Source organism: Amyelois transitella, chromosome 10 (assembly GCF_032362555.1).
Source record: "Amyelois transitella isolate CPQ chromosome 10, ilAmyTran1.1, whole genome shotgun sequence".
NCBI classification, from domain to species: Eukaryota; Metazoa; Arthropoda; class Insecta; order Lepidoptera; family Pyralidae; genus Amyelois; species Amyelois transitella.
Genome location: NC_083513.1, coordinates 1625650 through 1647016, shown reverse-complemented (window position 1 = coordinate 1647016; position 21367 = coordinate 1625650). Strand labels below are relative to the sequence as shown.

At 34.8% G+C, this 21367-nt stretch overlaps 2 protein-coding genes across 3 annotated transcripts; one reads left to right on the top strand and one right to left on the bottom strand.

The window, feature by feature from the left end:
- Positions 1 to 791: 791 nt before the first annotated feature.
- LOC106136769 (zinc finger and SCAN domain-containing protein 21) lies at positions 792 to 11255 on the bottom strand. The gene is made up of 7 exons (XM_013337411.2): positions 10709 to 11255; positions 9588 to 9715; positions 8868 to 9000; positions 7633 to 7800; positions 6875 to 6997; positions 5316 to 5982; positions 792 to 4510 (listed from the first exon to the last, which is right to left on the bottom strand). Coding segments are annotated over exons 1-7 (1533 nt in total). The 5' UTR covers positions 11022 to 11255; the 3' UTR covers positions 792 to 4509.
- A 1039-nt stretch (positions 11256 to 12294) lies between these two features.
- On the top strand, positions 12295 to 21205 carry LOC106136809 (elongin-B). 2 transcript variants are annotated; one of them, XM_013337460.2, is made up of 5 exons: positions 12295 to 12418; positions 12539 to 12632; positions 15199 to 15343; positions 16076 to 16178; positions 16572 to 21205. In XM_013337460.2, the coding sequence occupies exons 1-5, from the start codon at positions 12416 to 12418 to the stop codon at positions 16584 to 16586; spliced, it is 360 nt and encodes a 119-aa protein (XP_013192914.1). In that variant the 5' UTR covers positions 12295 to 12415; the 3' UTR covers positions 16587 to 21205. The 2 variants fall into 2 exon arrangements, with proteins under 2 accessions (XP_013192914.1, XP_013192915.1); XM_013337461.2 differs by lacking the exon at positions 16572 to 21205 and having other exon boundaries at positions 16076 to 16184.
- The last annotated feature ends 162 nt before the right edge of the window (positions 21206 to 21367 follow it).

Here is a 21367-nt window from a genome sequence, read left to right as displayed (position 1 = left end):
CACGGTTTAATCAAGTACGTTCAAATCATCTGACTAAGAAACATAAAAAGCTTGCAAAAATCTAAGATCTAAAAAACATTATTGCTTTCATAAATCAACATTTTTAACCAATACTTAGTACCTACTCCACTCATCCAGTCATACCTACTCCACTTATCCAGTCAAAATTTATTTAAAAATTCAATATTTTATAAAATACTTTGAACTGAATCCGGCCCAAATTTTGATAAATCATTGGCAAATTCCCAAGAATATGGTAGAAGCACCATTAATATAGAATGAAATATTATATAACAGTGAAGACCTTTTTATACCTTCCGGTTCTATAATTAAAATTATTCTGGTAATGTAGTATGAAATTCAAAATGATAAAAGCTAATGGCGTTATTTTTCTTAATTAATTTCTAGTCCATTGAAGATAAAAATATAAACACAAATAATGTTTATTGAATTTATTTGTATAAAATCGAATACATTTTAAAAACAATAATTAGGTACATAAAATATTAGTAAAATACACAAATCCATAACAAAATAATGTAAACTATTATTTGTAATGCCGATTACACATTTTGAGCGTTATACATCGTGTAATAGACGAAAGAAAAAGATATAAGACCAACTCAAAAAGAGAAGTAAATATACAACGTAAATGTAAGGTCAACGTTGTGAAACAAAGTGTTCAAAATAGCCCACAAAATTTAAAAAAAAATTGATTTATAAAAACGGCCATGTATGATAATGATATCACATACAACCATCATGCAATCCAAACCATAAATTTACAGGTCAACTATTAAATTTGTGAAAGCTATTTAAGACAATATTATATTTCAATGAATTCTTGTTTGGCAGAACATCACATAAAGTAAAATGGAAACATTGTTTGAGTGGTAAGATTAACTTAGTGACGTCATCCAAAATACAAAATGGCTGAGTAGTTATTTTAAAACTAAAACAATGTCCGGCTGTCGCAAAATTTTGTGTATAGATTCCAAGGAATTAATTAAAATAAAAAGTCGTCAGTAACAAACTCGCTAAGTTAAATATGTAGTACTTAAGGCGCCCGACAATTTACAGGCATTTATAATAAAGAGATCGTCACTTAGGTTCAAAAACAAAAAGATTGTAGCGCATTTGTCACAGGAATTTTTCAGACTGGAAAATAATCGATTGCACATAATTTTCAAGTTTAAGTCACCGTAAGATTTGCAAAAGGGAATTCATCTATTGATCTTCACATAAACTTGAATAAGGAATAGGTTATGTTGTTTTTTATGAGAACAGAGAGAACCGTCTTATAAAGGTTAGCACAGTGAACCACTGTGCGTTGCTGTGGATGGTAATTTTGTCTCTTAAAATTTGTTTTTAATAAAATAAATATTGGGGCTTTTGTACCGACCATCATCTGAAATCCCACTTACACTTAAAGCTGGTCATAATCTGAACTTATACAGTAGTAGTCACTTCCTTTCCTCTATTCCCTCCCTTAAATATATAGTACCTGGGTGACCGAGCTATGCTCGGTGGACATCAGAAAAAACATGAGTAAATAATAAATGTTACGGGACAAATTACACAAATTAAGTAACCTCGAAGTAAGTTCGAGGCTTGTGTAACGAAATACTTACTAACTCAGCAATGTGATTGGTCGAACATGAACGGTACACAGATCCGTTAATGTGGGAATAAAGCCCAAGATTATTCAGTTCCAAATCTCTGTTCTCATATACTCCGGACCATCAGTGTGCTGCGTACGCGCACATATAGTAGTAAGTGGCGACTTATATTATTATAGCGAAAATGCGTACGACCGAATTTGGTACCTCACTCAAAACAATTTATTAACTTAAAATTTTTGAACTATTTGACAACTTATGTCGAATATACATCACTAGCCCATTTTGGTGAGTCACCAATTCACAATATGACCTCCAAATTACAACTTAAATTACGTGAGATCAACGTGCAGTAGAGATCAGGATGTTCAGTCGTTACACAATACGTATACTTAATATAAAATACTTCAATACATCATATATCAAGCCATAAGCTCCATATCACACAACTTTTTGGCCAAGGTCAAGGTCAAACCATTTGGAGGCCAAACTTACTTAAAATAAACATCAAATATGATTATGTATCAATTTCATCACAATAGTGGCTTCAATAGACAAAATAAACTATTTTCACTAAAACACGAATAAGATTCAGAAACATCATTATGTCGATTTTTTACAATAAAAGCTCTTTGATTTTTCCATATAATTAATTGATAATTACATATTTTCATAGACATTAATTCATTTAAAAAAACACGATGCTTTAAGCGTAAAAACGAGATCAAACATTCTGAATAAAATTAATCCGAATTTGGTCCTTCGAGCCGGACAACCGTATTTTGGATACGATAAAGCATAACAAGGTTTCTAAATCTCTCAAAGAATGTATTAATAAATCGATTAACATAGGATTATCTACACTTAGGTTACAGTTATTCGTCTTGGACGTACTTACGACTAAGATAGAACACTAGATACCGACAAGAATACCCCACCACCCCGACGCTAATCTGTTAGAGACCCCACACCAGCATCTTAGTATTTAAACCTTTTTTAAGATAGTAGATGCCGTGTGGTTTTCGGCACTTGACAATGTAACCATTTTATATATATCCTTTTGGATATCGTATAAGGCGACTAAGAGCGCTTATAAACTTGGAATTCCTCTTGTAGGCGCTAGGCTAGCAACCTGCTACTATTTCAATCTCAATTCCATCATACATAAGCTGAACGTGGCCTTTCAGTCGTTTGAAGACTGTCGGCTCTGTCTACCCCGTAAGGGATATAGACGTGACTATATGTATGTATTAAGGTAGTAAAATAATTTGATAGTTTCGTTTGCAAACTAAGCGGTGTTTCTTTACAGAATTGGGTCCATTACCTTAAAATATTTTAGATTCTTGATAAGGACAGAAATAAAAATATCATCTTTTCAACCTTAAGTTTTAACAACAAGCATTTCTTCAGTGACTTTGACACTGTACACATGATATACAAAAACGCCCAGTATCTCTTACAAGACGATATTAACAAGGCAAGCTACAACGCAATTGCCGTTTTTTTTTTTTTCATTTTGAACAAAACTTATTTGATGAAAGAATTGGCCATTACGAAAACGCCTCTCAACATGCCTTGTATACGTTCATGCTAATGTGAGATCTCTGTGTCATCTTTAGGAAACATTTTATAATAAATCTTTGTTCTCGACTAAGGATCTTGAAAAGCTTGACTACACGAATAAAGATTGTAGATAAAAGAAATTTTTCTTCATTTCTCATTCAGCCGTGAAAGATTTACGACTAAAAGAGGTCATATTTCTTGATCGACCTTATTATTATTAATCGTGAAAAACATTATAATATTTCTTCACACAGGAAACAGGTCAATCTTAAAAGGACAGATGCATACAATGATAAAGATTGATACTTAAGTACCTACATATTATAAGTATATTGCTGTCAATCGTAATTAGACGCGAATTTTAAAAATCAGTCCTTTTTACCGAACGTACAGACATGACATGACACGTTCGAATCATAAAGAATGTTGTCTCTTTCTAGTTTAACCAGACAGAAAGGGACAGCCATAGACGTAGAAAAATAGGCAGACGGAGTTTTACTATATGGCAAAATGAAGCACCAATAGTAAATGTCCTACTAATATTATTAATGCGAAAGTTTGTGAGTATGTCAGTATGGATGTTTGTTAATCTTTCACGCAAAAACTACTGAATCGATTACGATGAAATGTGGTATGTAATGTAGGTAGCTGAAGACCCAGAATAACATATAGGCAACTTTTTATCCCGGAGTTCACGCGAGATTGATTCCACGCGGACGAAGTCGCTGGAGGCCTCTAGTGTGTATATATACAAGTAACGCCTCACGCACACACTCACCAATAGTGTGACAGTCAGCCGCCAGTACGTCATAGATTATCTAATTCACTCACTCACACATACATACAATGCCGCCATTACGATGCTTCAGTTTTTTTAAAGCCACACTACGTCTGCTTTTTTTTTCTACTTTTATGGGGACAGCATGAAAATGGGTCGTATTCTGTGGTCGGCCTGTATCAATCAAAGCAAAACCACAATATAAAAATATATATACATATATAATAAAAATGTTTTATTTAATACACTCAATCCATTAAATCCCCTCTTTTCTCCTATTAAAAACATGATATTTAAAGAAGTTCACTCATTAATACCGAGTGAACAAAATGTGACATCTCTGTGCCAATAGTTATCGAATTTAATACAACCGACCGAATTTGGCAACAAAAAATAGAAATGTATGTATGTCTGTACGTAACAGTAATAAAATCACATCTCTCCAAAAGTCCAGTATCAAAGAGTATATATATAAAATATAGTTCAATACGATACAAATACCTCACACAACTACATAGCCACCGTGCTCAGCCTTCAGTTCTGTGAATATCTGAAACAAAATTGACAAATTATAATATATGTATACGCTATGTTTGTTATTGTTAATATTTGTTATGACATTATTTATTTTTGACAATATAACTATGACCGTATTGGTCATTTTTTATTATTTTTTTTGGTAGGTTTGGTATTAGTATTATGTCTACGAATCAAATTTCGACACAATGTATATTATTTTTGTAATAAATGAATAATATGAATCTTCATATATATACAAAAATTCACGTATTTTTTCCAAGGGGTAGACTCATACATACTTCTTTCGCTTCATTCACATTCATCATTCTCTACGTGCAAATCTTGGTAATTCAAGGAACACTCTAAAAATATATTCTTAATTTACAAAATTTGTCAAACAAAAATAAATAATGTCAAAATAACATATAAGTCAAAAAGTCCGCCCTGAATCATACCTGATGGGAAGGTGCCCATCACACTGGCAGCATTTCGCCGCTGTATCGGCGTTGCATCAAGTACGATGTTTTGGATTTGCTTATGAGGTCAATATCAAAAGTAACAGCTTTTTAAACCTACATCATAATATGTAGATAAGTTATTGAAAATTGCTGGAAAATTATCCTGATTTTAATTAAATAAACAAACACCGTGTTACTAATATACACACCATTATTTTAAGTATTCTATAAAAAAAATGATAATTAACGCGTCATGCATCCAAACCATATCACAAACCCTGGTGGTAAAGCATGGTTTTCTCCCTCTTCTCATGAGAGTTGGGAGTACATGGATAATATACACAGAACTACTATAAAATAATTTAAAACCAATCTTACCAGTTGATATTAAGCTTCATTTTCCTCCTCCAGTGCATCTCCGGACTCGAGCTCCTCACCTTCTCCTCCTCATTGCTCCCACCCACGTCGATCTCCGGCTTCTCATACAAAATCTTCTTATACAACTCCATATTTTTCGGCGGTGCGCCAACATCCAAACTGTTCAGGCGATGCAACTGTTTTATTTTCTCCTCATCTATTGGCGGCAAAGTTACATTTTTCTGGCTGACCATAGAGTTCGCTTTCCGAATCTTATGTATATACTCGTCGCTGTTTATGGTCACTTTCCGTTCCAAATTCGGAACTTTTTCGACTATGACGCTTTGGCGCGCGTTGTTCGCTTCTAGAATGTACGATTTGTCTATGGCCGTCTCTTTGCTTTCCTGGTTGTTTTGGCTGACGTTCTCGTTGACTTCCATTATGTGTTTTTGGATGACCTCCTGCGGTAGCGGGGGGAGGGGATTGAGGATCTCCAGCATGGTTTTCTCCCTCTTCTCATCAGAGTTGGGAGTTCCATTGGCGCTGGTGATTTCGTTGAGTGCGCTCACGTCGCACTCCACGGCGCTGGCCGGTACGAAGTCGGGATGCGTGTTGCGAATGTGCCTCTCGAGGTTGTCTTTCCTCCGGAAACGCCGGTTGCACACCTTGCAGCGGAACGGTTTCGAATCTGTTGGAAAATAATATAGTTTAGAAGATATAATATGGTGCCGTGTGCCTCCCGGCACCATTTTGAAAAAAAAAGAATAGGACCATTCCTTCTCTTTCGTATGGATGTCGTAAAAGGCGACTAAGGGATAGGCTTATAAACTTGGGATTCTTCTTTTAGGCGACGGGCTAGCCACCTGTCACTATTTGAATCTCAATTCTTTCATCAAGTCAAAAAGCTGAATGTGGGCCTATCAGTCTTTTGAAGACTGATAGGCTCTGTCTACCCCACAAGGGATAAAGACGTGACTATATGTATGTATTTAGAATATACTCAATAAATAACATTCTTGTGTACATAATAATTAACATTCAGTGGAAATCCATAGTCTCTGCCTACCCCAATGGGAAACAGGCGTGATGGTATGTATGTAAATAACATTCTCAGGTACTCTCAAATAATTATAGGTTTTATTCAACCAATCATGGAAATTTCTTATCCACACATACTCAATAAAAAAAAATACTAAAAAGGTTTACTAAGCTCATTGTCCTGCAACATACTCTAAAATCAAATGAAAAATTCTTGGAAAATCATCTCGAAAAAAGCTATTTCAACCGTAGAATATGTGTAATAAAACGCGCAACGAGACTGCGAAAATCATCTCTAAAAAAGCTCGTCAAAACGCGCAACGAGACTACGAAAATCATCTCTAAAAAAGCTCGTCATAACGCGCAACGAGACTGCGAAAATCATCTCTAAAAAAGCTCGTCATAACGCGCAACGAGACTACGAAAATCATCTCTAAAAAAGCTCGTCATAACGCGCAACGAGACTACGAAAATCATCTCTAAAAAAGCTCGTCATAACGCGCAACTAGTCCATGTTTTTAAAGCACAACTAGTCCACATACCGGTATGTACCGCGGCGTGCCTCTTCATGTCCTTGCTAGAGTGGAACGCCTGCGGGCAGCGCGGGCACTGGTGCGCGCGCCGCCCGCCGGGGGAGCGGCAGCGGCCGCTGGAAGGGGGGGAACCTGGCGGGGACACATTTAACATAATTCTTTTTTTTTAATTTTTATACTGGACAAATTACACAGATTGAGTTAGCCTCGAAGAAGTTCGAAACTTGTGTAACGAGATACTAACTCAACGATACTATATTTTTATAATGAATACTTATATATAGATAAACATCCAAGACCCAGGCCAATCAGAGAAAGTTCGTTTCTCATCATGCCCTGGCCGGGATTCGAACCCGGGACCTCCGGTGACACAGACAAGCGCACTACCGCTGCGCCACAGAGGCCGTCAATTACATACATACATACATATGGTCAGTCAGTAAGGCCCAACAGTCTTGAAAAGACTGAATGGCCACGTTTAGCTATTTGGCTTAATGATAGAATTGAGATTCAAATAGTGACAGGTTGCTAGCCCATCGCCTAAAAAGAGAATCCCAAGTATATAAGCCTATCCCTTAGTCGCCTTTTACGACATCCATTTAAAAGGGAAGGAGTGGTGGAAATTTGGTATGTAGGTACCTGAAGACCCAGAATAACATATAGGCTACATTTTTATCCCGTAGTTCCTGCGGCATTGATTCCACGCGTACGTAGTCGCGGGCGGCCTCTCAGTAAAGTATTAATAAATAAATAAATTATAGAGTTACCATCATGCTTGGCCAGATGTTTCCTATAGTTTGAGCCGTCTCTGAACCGCCTCCCGCACGCCGCGCATGCGAACGGCCTCTCTTCGGTGTGGGTGAGGCCGTGTTTGCGGAGTGACGTCACGTTGTTGAACGCCTTGTTGCACTGACCGCAAACGTATTTCTTCTCTTCTGTCACATAAGTAAACGTATCTTGATCAAATTAAGGACGACCTGGTAAAGGGTCAGGTCAAAAGTACCCGAAACCGCCGAGATTGCATGAATAGAGTTATGAATGTGGATGAAGCGAAGGAAGTATGCAGTGACCGTGGCAAGTGGAAAGAGGTAGTCTCTGCCTACCCCTCCGGGAAAGAGGCGTGATTTTATGTAAGTATGTATGTTACATAAGAATTTTCTATATATTCAAAACTTGAAAATTAAAAAACTAAGAGTTATTCAAAACTTGTAAATGAAAATACAAAAAAAAAGTTAAATATTATAAATGTGAAAGTAACTCTGTCTGTCTGTTACTCTTCCACGCCTAAACTACTGAACCGATTTTGACCCTGAGGACTCCCTCAGAATCTATGTTATAAACGAGGAATTATTGAGCTGTAGCTTCTGACATAGCCATGAAAATCGCTATGTTCTGGGCTAAATATAGAGGGTGTCTGGTAAATCGAGTTTCATGTTTCAAGGATATATAGTAAATCATGAACATGCTTAACTTTATAAATTTAAATACCAATAAAATGCTCACTAATTTAAAAAAATCTAATTCGAATTCAAAACTTTTTTCATTACTATGGGACACTTCATATCACTTAATAATAATCGTCATATCTTTTGGTTTCACAACATTTGGATGACATTAAATAAATAACTTAAGACTAAGTTTACAGCCGCTTCCAAAGTGTCAGTGTAAAAGAAGCGGTAACAATCTGCACTGCAGCATTTTCTTAAAAAGAAAAATATATACATAATCAAATAAAGCACAAAATCTCAGAATGTTTGGACACCGTGGTCTCGCTCCATGCATTCTGCGAGACAGCTGTGACACGCCGCGTTATCGACTCACCATTTAAATTTTCACTGTCCGCATTTATTCTCACACTTCCTATTTTTGTTGGATAACTAGATAAATATTTTACCCCAAATTTTTTAGGACATCAGATGATCAGATGATGATGATAAATCAAAGATTCAGCCGACACCCCGTATAATTTGAAGCCATGTGACACAATAGAAATTATACTTACTTGTATGCTTCAGTTTGTGCCTCTGCAGCTTAGACATCTGGAAGAAGCTGTCACCGCACACGTCGCACGAGTACGTGCGCTCGTTGCGGTGCACGCGCATGTGGTACTTGAAGTGGGAGTGAGTGGCGAAACTCTGCAATCGAAATAAACAGCATTACACCATTCATTCACCTTATGCCACCACTTTGGAGAGGAGGCTCAGAGGGGTTAGTGTGATGTTTACTCAATCAAACGTGTCGAGCAAGTAAACGCGAATTTGTATGTGATTTGATCAGCGCCTCCTAGTGGTAACGCGATGGCACTAATGCAGTTCCATAAAAATTTGTGATTACTTGCTCGATCGAGTAAAACTCGCTCTAACCCCTCAGGTCTGCCTTTGACTATACTAAATCTAATGTTAATTAAAGATTAATGTTTATACAAAAAATGGGATCATTGTCTTTTACAATTCTGCCGTCCTCAAGAGGAGACAGTTCAGGTAAAAGGTCAGGTTAAGAATACCCAAAACAAAGAGAGTTATGATTGTGGATGAAGTGAAAGAAGTATGCAGTGATCATGAACAGTTAAAAGATGTAGTTCCTGCCTATCCCTCCAGGAAAAACGCATGATTTATATTGTTTGTGTAATGAATGATAGAATCTTAAAGGAAGGTTTTTGTTTGAGAACAACATAAATGGGGGAAAACTTAATTAACCAAAAATCAGGGGAAATCAGGCCTACCTTATTACATTCAGGGCACTGGTATGGTTTTGACTGGCCGTTACAATAAGCATGATATGCTACCTGGCTCCTCGCATGGAACCGTTTCTTACATACGGTGCACATGTAGCATCTACCACCTCCAGGCACTGTGAAAAGAAAATTGGTAATTATCAATATTATTTAAATCCTTATATTTATTTGATTTAAAGCAACTAAAACATTCCATTTTGAGCAGAGTTTGTGTCATATTGTTTTTTTTTTACTCGTAAAATTGCAATGGCATAATTTAAGCTGCACATCAACAACCATAGAAGTAAGACAACGGACCCCAGACCCTTTGGCAGAGGATGAGAGAGAAATAAACATACATACATACATACATAAAATCACGCCTCTTTCCCGGAGGGGTAGGCAGAGACTACCTCTTTCCACTTGCCACGATCTCTGCATACTTCTTTCGCTTCGTCCACATTCATAACTCTCTTCATACAAGCTCGGCGGTTTCGGGTACTTTTGACCTGACCCTTAGAGAGAAATAAAACCTGCACAATTTGCCATAATCATTATTTAACATGATATATTAGATAAGATGGCAAGTGGAAAGATGTAGTCTCTGCCTACCCCTCTGGAAAAATGGTGTGACTTTATGTGTGTATGTATTAGATAAGAAGAATTATATGAAATAATGTTAAGATAGATGATGTAGTCTTAAAATTATGCCATTGAAATTTATGAATATAATAATCTCTTTTTTTCAGAATACAAAAAAAACACTATAAACATTAAATATTTTATAATCAAGTACCTATCGCTTTTACACTATAAACATTATGCAACAGTGCTATTTTATGACAATATGTCTGTATATGTGGCGTCATCACTAAGGTCCCAATTCATCTGTCCATGTGATATGTTCAGCCAATAGCAGCAAAGAGTCTAAATCGCGTAAGCAAAGATATCAGGGATTTGTGTATAAATACAATGTCCAACTCAACATCACCAAAGTTGAGGTTTCCCAAGTATAAACTACTAGCCTAAGATCCTCCCTTTGCTGCAGTCGACCCCGAATCATCGCCCCAGCTAAATATACTTCTAAGATTTAGCTATAACGCACAAAGGGGTCGACATTGGGTACTTACCTGTTTCAATAGTAATATGTGATGTTTCAGGTTTTTTTTTCTTACTGCAATCATCTAGGCGTATTTCAACAGTGCTCCCATCGTCTGTGTGGTGTACTTCAGGTGATAAGTTGCTGTCATCCTGCTTAGAATCCAGCTCATCCCCGTTTTCTTGCAAGCCATTTGGACTGCCGCGGCAAGCTTGACAACCCGACTTTTCCCGTAGAAGACAGTCCATACACTTGACATGGCCACAGCTTTCTGTAACTAGCCTGTTGTTTGTCTGATTGATAGGTTTCTTATTCAAACAATTCACACAAACCTGGGTATTCATAATGGCATAACAATAAGGTTTGGAGGTTACAAAGATTTTTTAACTTATGTCACAAATGATCGAACAAGTTTTTTTCTTGAATTGTTTTAAATGCATGTTTTATTTAAAAAATTTACACATCCAATACACATCGGACACTATCGTATTTTTACGACGCCTTTCGTATTTTATTTTTATTTTACAAGATCGTCAAAATAAATGTCAAAAACATTTACTGACACGACTTTGAAATGTTTTGACATTGATTAGACTGACACTTTATTTCATTTCGTTTCATTCTTTGTTTATTATCGTTGTGCGGCTTTATCAGTGGGCTTTAAATTAAGCTCCCTTTAGCCCTTAAAGTACAAGTCACATTTAAAAAATATTGTAGCCAAGAAAGTTCTTGGTTGAGGAACTATAATATCATATCTCTTGACTTATTTTTTTTTCTCTGTTTAACACGTCGGCTTTCTGCAAAGTGAGAAATAGAGGAAAGATTAATGTATTAGCTCATGATTAAATCTCTGCTCCAACTACGCAACAAAAAGATAGAAATTTTTTTTTTTTTTTTTTTTTTTTTTTTTTTTTTTTTTTTTTTTTTTTATTATAGCCTCGAAGTAAGTTCGAGACTTGTGTTACGAGATACTAACTCAACGATACTATATTTTGTAATAGTTAAATACTTAGATAAACATCCAAGACCCAAACCAATCAGAGAAAGTTCGTTTCTCATCATGCCCTGACCGGGATTCGAACCCGGGACCTCCGGTGTCACAGACAAGCGTACTACCGCTGCGCCACAGAGGCCGTCAAAATAGAGAACAAAATATGCTTTATCACTCATAAAGCCTAGTGACCGCTAGTCGCTTGTCGTCGGTCGGTGGAACGCTACACTCCGCTCTTAATTACACACGTTCAATCAGCGAGCCCTTGTTCACGACACGAACAAATATCGTCGGCGTCCCGTATCATCTCACTATAGAGTGAAAATGATAGTCAAAATGATAGCATTTTGAATAAAATCTAAAGAGCGAAAATAGATATAGGACATGCCTTGTAATACATACCTATGTAAAAACTAAATATCTCCTTAGTCTAAGTTCCAGTTGTATTTTTTCCCTTTATTTCAAATTATAATTGTAAAATCACATTTTATACACAACTATTATTATTATTAACTTATCGAACATGATTATTTAAATATCATTTTATATTATCTGAATCTTTGTTCTGAATGAAAAGCATAATTTTTGCTCTGTGGTATGCTTTATCGGAAAATCTGAATAGAAACACTTTTTACTCTGTGATATGCTGTCAAGCTGTCATTCAATATTTAATTTCGTTTCGTACGCCTTGGAAGCGCTTTTTTACGTAAAATACATAGTAAAATAGAATTTAATTTTAAATCCAATATGGTAAGTCAACGAATTTAATTAAATCATGATAGCCACTATGAAATGTTCAAGAATAGCTTTATTTTGGTGCAGTATGACTTTCAAGTTATATGTAACCTCAAAAACGGAATTTGTTTTCAGGATGTCTTTCTTATGATAAGGCGAAAAAAATTGACCATCTTCACAGATGCAAAGGACACAACGACTGTGTTAGAACTGAAGAAAATGGTTGAAGGTAAGTCTTTGGTGCCTGATTCATAATAAGTCTATTTTTAGTCTAGATACATTGTCGAGATGTTAACGTAGGTTTTGTTGTCAAGCGTGGTGTTTTCTCAATGTTTTTCTTTCTTTTTTAGCTATACCTATGTTAATTCTATAAATTACTTCTTGTTCAATGATCACAAATGCATATTACCCTTTAATTGTATGTGTATTATCACTAGTGATTAGGAATTTGATTCATTTACTACCATTCTTTATTTGTCCTTATCTGGATAATTTGCTCTTTAGATTAGTTACTTGCATATTAACGGACACGACTTTTGTACTCTTATCACTGGAAGGATATTGATAATGCATTAACTACATCCTGATTCACTTTGAAACAAAATAAAAATGTATAAAAGTAAATCATCATCCATCCCAGCCCAGGCCATCATTTAAACATGGGCACCCAAGGTTACTGCAATTATGTCAAAGCTTAGGGTTTCTAAAACTTTGAACACACATTTTCAGTCAGTTTATTACTTATTTTTTTTCTTAGAAAGGTTTTTATCTTATGTTATTATAAATCAAGGAATATGATAGATATAAATTTATGGCCCTTATTCATCTCATTACTAGCTCAATCAGCCATATGTTTCTTTGTCTCAGATATTACAATAGATATAAAAAAATTAAGTGAGTAAACTATCCTGTCTTTTTAGTTACACCCTCTGGTGTAACTAAAAAGACAAGTATCTCTATACTTGGATTAAAATTGATTGAGAAGTTTTGTAGTTTATTGTTGACATACATTTGTGAAATATGACTTTATATTGAAATTCAATGCTACCTCTCTATTAAATAATTTGTAAACAGACATAACTACAGCAATTATTTTAACATTTTATCACAAAAATACTTGTCATGTCTTTACCACTTACTGAATAGAGCCAATTGTAACAATATTTAAAGATCATTGTGCCGATCTTCTGTGGACTTTATTTATTTTGTGGGGTCGCTGTTTCCTGGCTGGACGAATAAAAATGTGTGGCCTTCCAAATATAAATGCATTCATTCTGAAACCCTCAAAAGCAAGAGGGAGAAAAGTACAATTTTGCCATTGTACAAAAATATTCTAATAAATAACTATCTGTGCCAGCGACTTCGTCTGCGTGGAATAGTTATTTTGGGCATCATTGAAGGCCTCAATTGTGAATAATTTTCCCTGTTTTTTTTTTCACGTTTTCCATTATTTCTTCGCTCCTAAAAGTTGCAGTGTGACTTTATATAGTCTAAAGCCTTCCTCAATAAATGGTCTGTTCATCACAAAAAGAATTTTTCAATACGAACCAGTAGTTCCTGAGATTAGCACATTCAAACGAACAAACTCTTCAGTTTTATAATATAAGTATAGATTTGGTGTTGCTTGTTGCAACAATCATGTTCTGCTGGATAGCAAAATGTATGTAAAAAATAGGCCTCTTTTTCTATGGATGTTGTTAAAGGCGAATTAGGAAAGAAGAGCACATTCATCAAGTGCTTCTAAGCTGGTCTGTTAGCAAAGAAATATCATATTTTATGCCGGCTGTTTCTATGAAAAATGAAAATTAAAAATATTTTATTTGGAAACAAAAACAAGTACAATTTAAGTAACATAGGATAACGATGACATCTGTAGAAGTTATGAAACTGTGTCGCAGATCTCAACGCCTCCCACCTCCAGAAAACATTTATATAATGTGTTTCCTTAATCTTAGCACCTAATCCATTTATGACAACAAAAGAGAAAGAAAAAAAAAAGATTTGATATTTAATATATGTATTAAGTGCAAATGTGTTTTGTTAGTGTGTTGTGTGGAAAACGTGTTTGTGTTGGTGTAGGTATAGAGAGGAAGTATGTAAGGCTGTATTGTGATTTGAAACGTCTAGAGGATATTTAATCATGGAAATATTTAACGTAAAAGAAATTATTGTTATTCGCCGAGTTTTTTAAGACTTTCCGTATCATCGTAAGATAGTTGCATGAGCCATTCAGTGCATGTAACCCTGCATTTGTAAGATGTAAGCGGATATATATTAAGTTGTTTATTTATTCTATTATACAAAGTAGAGCTAATGTAGTAAAAATGTTGAGCAGCTAAGGTAGTACGTCGTATTTCGATTCGGCAGATTTTGTCTGATCTACGCTAATTATTACAGATTGTGGGGTCATAGGCTAGTTGTGAATGTTTATATAGAACAGTCTGAAGAACGTAAAGCTGTCGAACTGAAAGTACTCTGCATAATGAATACAATTCATTTGTAGGGAAGCAACTGGATTATTCGTAATTACTTTAAGAAGATCTATCGTGCGCAGATCGTAAAAATTAATGAAACAAAAGACTAATTTTAATAAATAAAATGGGGTACTTATTTTAAAGGGTGGACTACCTATCACCCTTTAAATATCAAATCTATCATTAAGCAATACAGCTCAATGTGGCCATTCAGTCTTTTTCAGATTGATGGTCCCTGTAAGTGACGAAGACGTAATTATATGTATGTATTTAGATTTTTGTTGATGATGTAAGTGTATTATATATTTTATCATGTTGCAGGCATTCTGAAGGTGCCCCCACCAAGTCAAATGCTGTTCAACAAGGACAGCCAGCTGATGGAAGACGAGAAGACCCTCGCCGAGTACGGTCTCACATCTGCCACGGCTAAGGCACAGTGTCCGGCTCCCATTGGCCTCGCTTTGAGGTAACTTGGATGTGTTTTGTTGATAAATCTAAATAAATAAATTTTTATTTAATAATCAAAATAAAATATTATATATAAAAAGACCTTAGCCCAATATAAAATTATTGTGGCATATTGTTTATAATTTAAATTATATTAAATTTTATGTGCCGTGTGGTACATTAAAGTGCCGTGTGGTTCCCGGCACCAACACAAAAAAGAAAAGGACCACTCCATCTCTTTCCCATGGATGTCATAAAAGGCGACTAAGGGATAGGCTTACAAACTTGGGATTCTTTTTTAGGCGTTGGGTTAGCAACCTGTCACTATTTGAATCTCAATTCTATCATTAAGCCAAATAGCTGAACGTGGCCATTCAGTCTCTTCAAGACTGTTGGCTCTGTCTACCCCGCAAGGGATATAGACGTGGCCATATGTATGTATAAATTTAATATAATTTAAATTTTAAAATGCTTGATTATTTTTTTAGGTATTTCTTAAAAGCTTATTATATATACTAGCTGCTGTGCGCGACTTCGTCCGCGTAAATTTCGAGTTGAATCTTGATCATACAGTCAGATACAGATTAAAAATGTAAAAAAAAAATTCTATATCCATTTTCAGTCAAAGTATTAAATGTACAGACAAAATATTTTTACCATTTTATTATATGTATTTTTTTTATTTTCAGTTTTTTTTATTTTTGTGATTTCACACAGCTATGTTTTAATCAAATCTTATATTTATTAATAGGAAAGAGAATGGTGAATTTGAAGCTCTTGATCTGACTCCGTACTCCTCGCCACCCGACCTGCCAGACGTGATGAAATCCCAGGAGACCAATGGACAGGAACAGGTATGATTTATATTCATAACCACCAATTTTCGTTGCGGTCTGGGTCTCTGCTTCCTTGGGAATTTTGATATCAGAAGCACTGTAAATGTTAATAAAGGTTGTATTCTACCTTTCCGTGTTCAAAATTTCATGCAAATCTGTCCAGCAGATTTTGCGTGTAATTGTAACAAACACACGCACATCTATACATCCTTAAAAATATTTTTAGGATATTTAGTAATCGGATACTTAGTTTGAATGAATTTATCATAAATGCTACCGATCCGAAGCGGGTCCAAAATTAAAACCTTGACAAGGATTGAATTTTTTTTATTGATATATTAGTGATGACTGCATTGATAGAATTAGTAAACGGCAGGTCTGTAAACGTCTCAAATATAAATTCTCTTTCAGATGGATCAACACTAAACGAATTGGCAGCAAGCAATAACTCGGCACCGCGCAACACTACCGCGCGGCGCCTGTAAAACAAAGTCACCAATCTGCTCTCAGCAGACACCGTGTCCGCGGATGCGTCAATAAAACTATATTATTTTTTGCATATGAACATATTTTGTTAATAATTTATCATCGATTTGTGTATATTTTAACTTCCATGGCCTTTATTGTGCAGTTAAAAACTAACCTTAATTCGTAACCCGTAAAGCTTAAATTGCTGTGGAAAGCAAACTAATGCGAAGCTAGGTGCAGTTGAAACTTCAGAGTAAAGGACATGTTGTGTCTACACATTTCTTTGTAGTATTTTTGTGACGCTTTGTATGAAGACTGTAGGGCTTTTTGTATTTTATTGCACTGTAAGAAATCGAACCGCTTCAACGTTTTTTTTTAATTTGTATAGACAACAGCATATGAAAACATTATGTAGGTGGCTAATCTTAAAAATCTAATTTTTCATCTTGATCTGACCAGGATATACTCTTGGCATGTCAGCATCAAATATATGACCTACCCGAGCCTAATATAATTTTAACATAATAAGCCACAAAAGGAAATATCATTTAGTTTTTATACGCTGTTGTTTATAAAAAAAAAATAACTGCTTGAAAATGTAACAATAGCCATCTTTATCACATGTCATGTATCCTTGTTGAACCTTGTTATCTTACACATTTTAATACTGAAAAACATTAATATTTGCGAAAGAAAGAGATAGACAATAATGTTGTTATAGTTACATTCTCTGGCAGTAACAGTAAGCGGAAAGTTGTTCATTATATTACGAAAGCGCTCTCTTAATTTGTACAGAGGACGCCGGATATAAATGTTGGTCCTTTCGCTTAGATTTCGTGGCATACTTACGAATTTCTTGATAGGTTTTCCGTTCTCAACGGACTGACGGGTGTTAAGAACAGGTTTCCGCGGGCGGTAAATAGATGGAGCCACGTAGGTACAAAAAAGTGCGGCATATTGCCGCCAGAGTGCGTTATTTGAAGTACCGTCAACTACATAAAGCGCTACATGATTCAAGGCGCTCGTCTTCCGATTGTCATAGGTAATTACAGAAGACAATATATAGATATTCGACACCAGGCTGTCGTTTGAACGTCAAAATGTGCCAGTTATCTGAGCGAAAGGACTGACGCCTCTTTTTATATTAAACAAAATAAAATACGAACGTGATCGCTTATCGATCATTTTTGGCGCCAAAATTTCCACACGCACTTAAAAACAAGATTATAACGTATTACCAAAGCGGCTTGGACACGCCTGGCGCGTTTATTTACACATACAAACATCTTAAAAGGGCCGTGTTTGTGAGGTTTTTATTCAGTCGCAATAAGCGTGTGAAAGAAATGGACACTAGCGTCACATTTATATATTCATAAACTTTTCAAAATTAAGAAATTCGATTATGCGTTTTTTCCAAATATATTTTTTTTTGTATTCTAAAAACGAAACAACGTGAAAAAGTGTTTTTAAAATAAAACTTTTTACTAAATGGCGCTAGTGGGTTGGATTCTTGTTCGAAGGACCTAAGCTACTTATTTCGTGGTCACGACATTTAGACCAAACATGAAAATTGCCACATTTATAAAATAAATACTTAAAGTCTTACTTCACATGTCAAGCGCGACTTTTGACATTTTTTACACATCTAAATAATATTATATCTGCGGAAAGGATAATTTCGTGTTTGGTCCGACATTAAATTTAGACAATTAACGCATAATTTCATCTCATTGTTAGATAAGGGATCGTTTGCACTAAAAAAATCGTCAGTGTTACTAACATTGATAGCTTTTGCTTAACTTATCTCAAAGGAGTTACCTCACGCCGTCATGCATCTACTTTAGAACGATTTTTTACTATGGTCACACCAAGAATTTTGGCGATATATTTGGGCCTTAGCGCTGACTGACTGACATGTAAGAAAAAATAATAAAAATAACAATTGAACTATCATTTTTTATTTTATTTTACATTTAAATGACGATCGTTCATCCGGTCGCTGTCGTTTGATGCGCTTGGTGTGGACCTAGCAATATTATTTTAACGTCACCATTATAATAATGTGTGGCCTCATTTATTTGTTAACGTCCTGACGAAATTTACGACATGTATTTTTATCAGGCAGGGTGTAAGAAACGATGGGCGAATTTTTAAATTTAGAACGCTGGCTGGTAACATAACCTACATACGGAATTCCGTTTCGACGATCACAGAACCTTTAATCGTAGACACCACAGATTTATGTCAATTTATTTCTTTTAATTAACCGTGCGTATGTTACCGGCCTTGTATTAAGCCACATGTAAATATAATAAATACAAGCAATTCACGCACACAATGTGCTTATAAGGAAATTGATGTCTACAGTGTTATATTGCTTGCCAATTTTGTATGCCCGAGAATCGTTCTAAGGTTAATATAACATAATAATAGATCATCTCAAAACGCTATTTAGTCTGTTAACTGTCATTTTCATATAAAAGTAGCAAATATTCAAGTGACAGGTTCATACTTCAGTAGATTTCTATCATTATATTTTTTTTTATATGTATTCAGTGTATGTATTGGTTGTGTAAAATTTATGTATATCATTCAATTATTGTATTAGATTTCATCATTTATTTGATAACATGAGGGCATCATGTAAACAATAAACAAAGATTTTATACAGAGTGTAACAAAAAGGCTTTACACTAAAGAAAGTCGGAATATTTGTCAATACAAAGATCTTTTCCATATGGACACTGGCTGTAATAGAAATATTAAAAAGAAAAATTTTCAACTTCTATACAAATTGTAACCATCAGCTGTATGAGAGGATAACATTAAAAAAATATTTCGAGCCGCGTCCCGGTAAAGTATTTTGTACTGATGAGTTTACTCAATGTATTATGTAAGCCATTTTTATACACATATATATGTCGACATTCAAAACTGAATTTCTTTGTATGTAAACTGATCTCCAATAATAATGCCCCCGGCAATGAATGTAAGTATTCAGTTTTTAACATAAAGATCTCCGAAGCAATATGATTTAGTAAACAGACTATCTAGAATCTTCATGTAATACAAAATAAATACAATACAGTGTGTAAAATATAGCTTGATCTCTGTAACAGATGACTAATGCATACTTTTTATGCTCTATCTTTTTCACATCTACGTCATAGTCATCTTTCCATCCTGCTGTCACAGGTAAAACTATATGTTATGGACTGTAATGCGTTACTTTGATCATTACATCGTGTGAATGTACACAGTATAAAAATACGATTTATTTAAATTAATGATACGGTATTTTACTGATAGAATAGAATGGATTATACATAGGTAGTAGCTAATTTAATAGGGGTAATTAGGGGCTTTTTATATTCGTAAAATATGGACTACGTTTCCTACATTCTCATTGTGATTAGATCTTCGTATGAAATCGAATGTTGCGTAGTTCTTGAACGAAGGTTGCTAATTTGTTTTCTCTTTTTTATTTTTATGTAAAGTTTTCTATTGCACCTTTTTAAATTAAAATATTGTGTATATTTTGGTTGGAAATTCGATTTCTCATCGATTTATCCTATACCTATATACGGTTACGATGCGTTGGTGTGATTGGAGTCTCGTAAGCTCTACTATGGTGTCATTACGACAGAGAAACGAAAGAATACTACGAACGACTGAAGGCGCAGGAACGCCAATTAAAAAAGTATTGTGACACTAGATGATTGAATGAATCTGCGATTTCTTTAATAATAACTGATCCTAAAATAAAAGAAAAATTTAAAAAAATACCTTGAATATTATGTATTCGATTGTAACAAATAATATACGTGTTAAGGCCAATAAATAATTTCCAATCTTTGACTAAACCATTATGATTACCCAATTCAACTTAGACTCATGTGTGAATACTCCATTATATCTCACGACCTCCACTCACACCAGTCGCGGTGCAACAACTAGTTAATACGATTCATAGTCACCAGATAAAGAAATGCTACCAAATACATTTTCATTTTGAAATTTAATCCAAAAATACTAGAATAGTTGGGTATTAAATGGTATTGCACTTTAATGCACTATAAATAGGTTAGATAATAGATAAGCCGTACGATTAACGATTACCACTACCATTGGTTTGATAGATAATCAAAAAAATCATCCGAAAATATTTTTCTGAACATGTCCGAGACATCGATACCCTTTCCTGTGCATGTTTTTATATACCATTCTCTTTTTCATTATTAAAAGCAAAAATAACCATGGTAGTGGCTCGACGTGAAACTAACTAGTCGATATCGTAAAGAAAGTTCGTATCGTTGGACCTTATCTCGTTATACTCAAATTATAAACTGGTACAATTATTATGTGATTGTCCATTAATTACTTCATTCAATGTATTTATTGGTTGGTAAATGTTGAACGATATTATCAGTCTCCGAAAGGTTTTGTAACATTTTTTAGAACAATTCGAACAAAACCGTTGGTTAAACAGAGACGAGAATACTTAATTTTAGTATTTCATGTGCAAATATGGAAATCTACAATGAACCAGCAGGAAATAAAGCTGTTTTGATTTGTTTTGTGGCGTTTGTTATTTTATGTACCTTTATTTTTAAATACTAAACTTTGTGATGATACTGAAGATCGAACGTAAAAAAAATATTTAAAAAAATATATTGTCACATCCTCAAACCACATTTAGGATAAGTAAACTACTTCATTTATTCACCTGGCGATGGCAA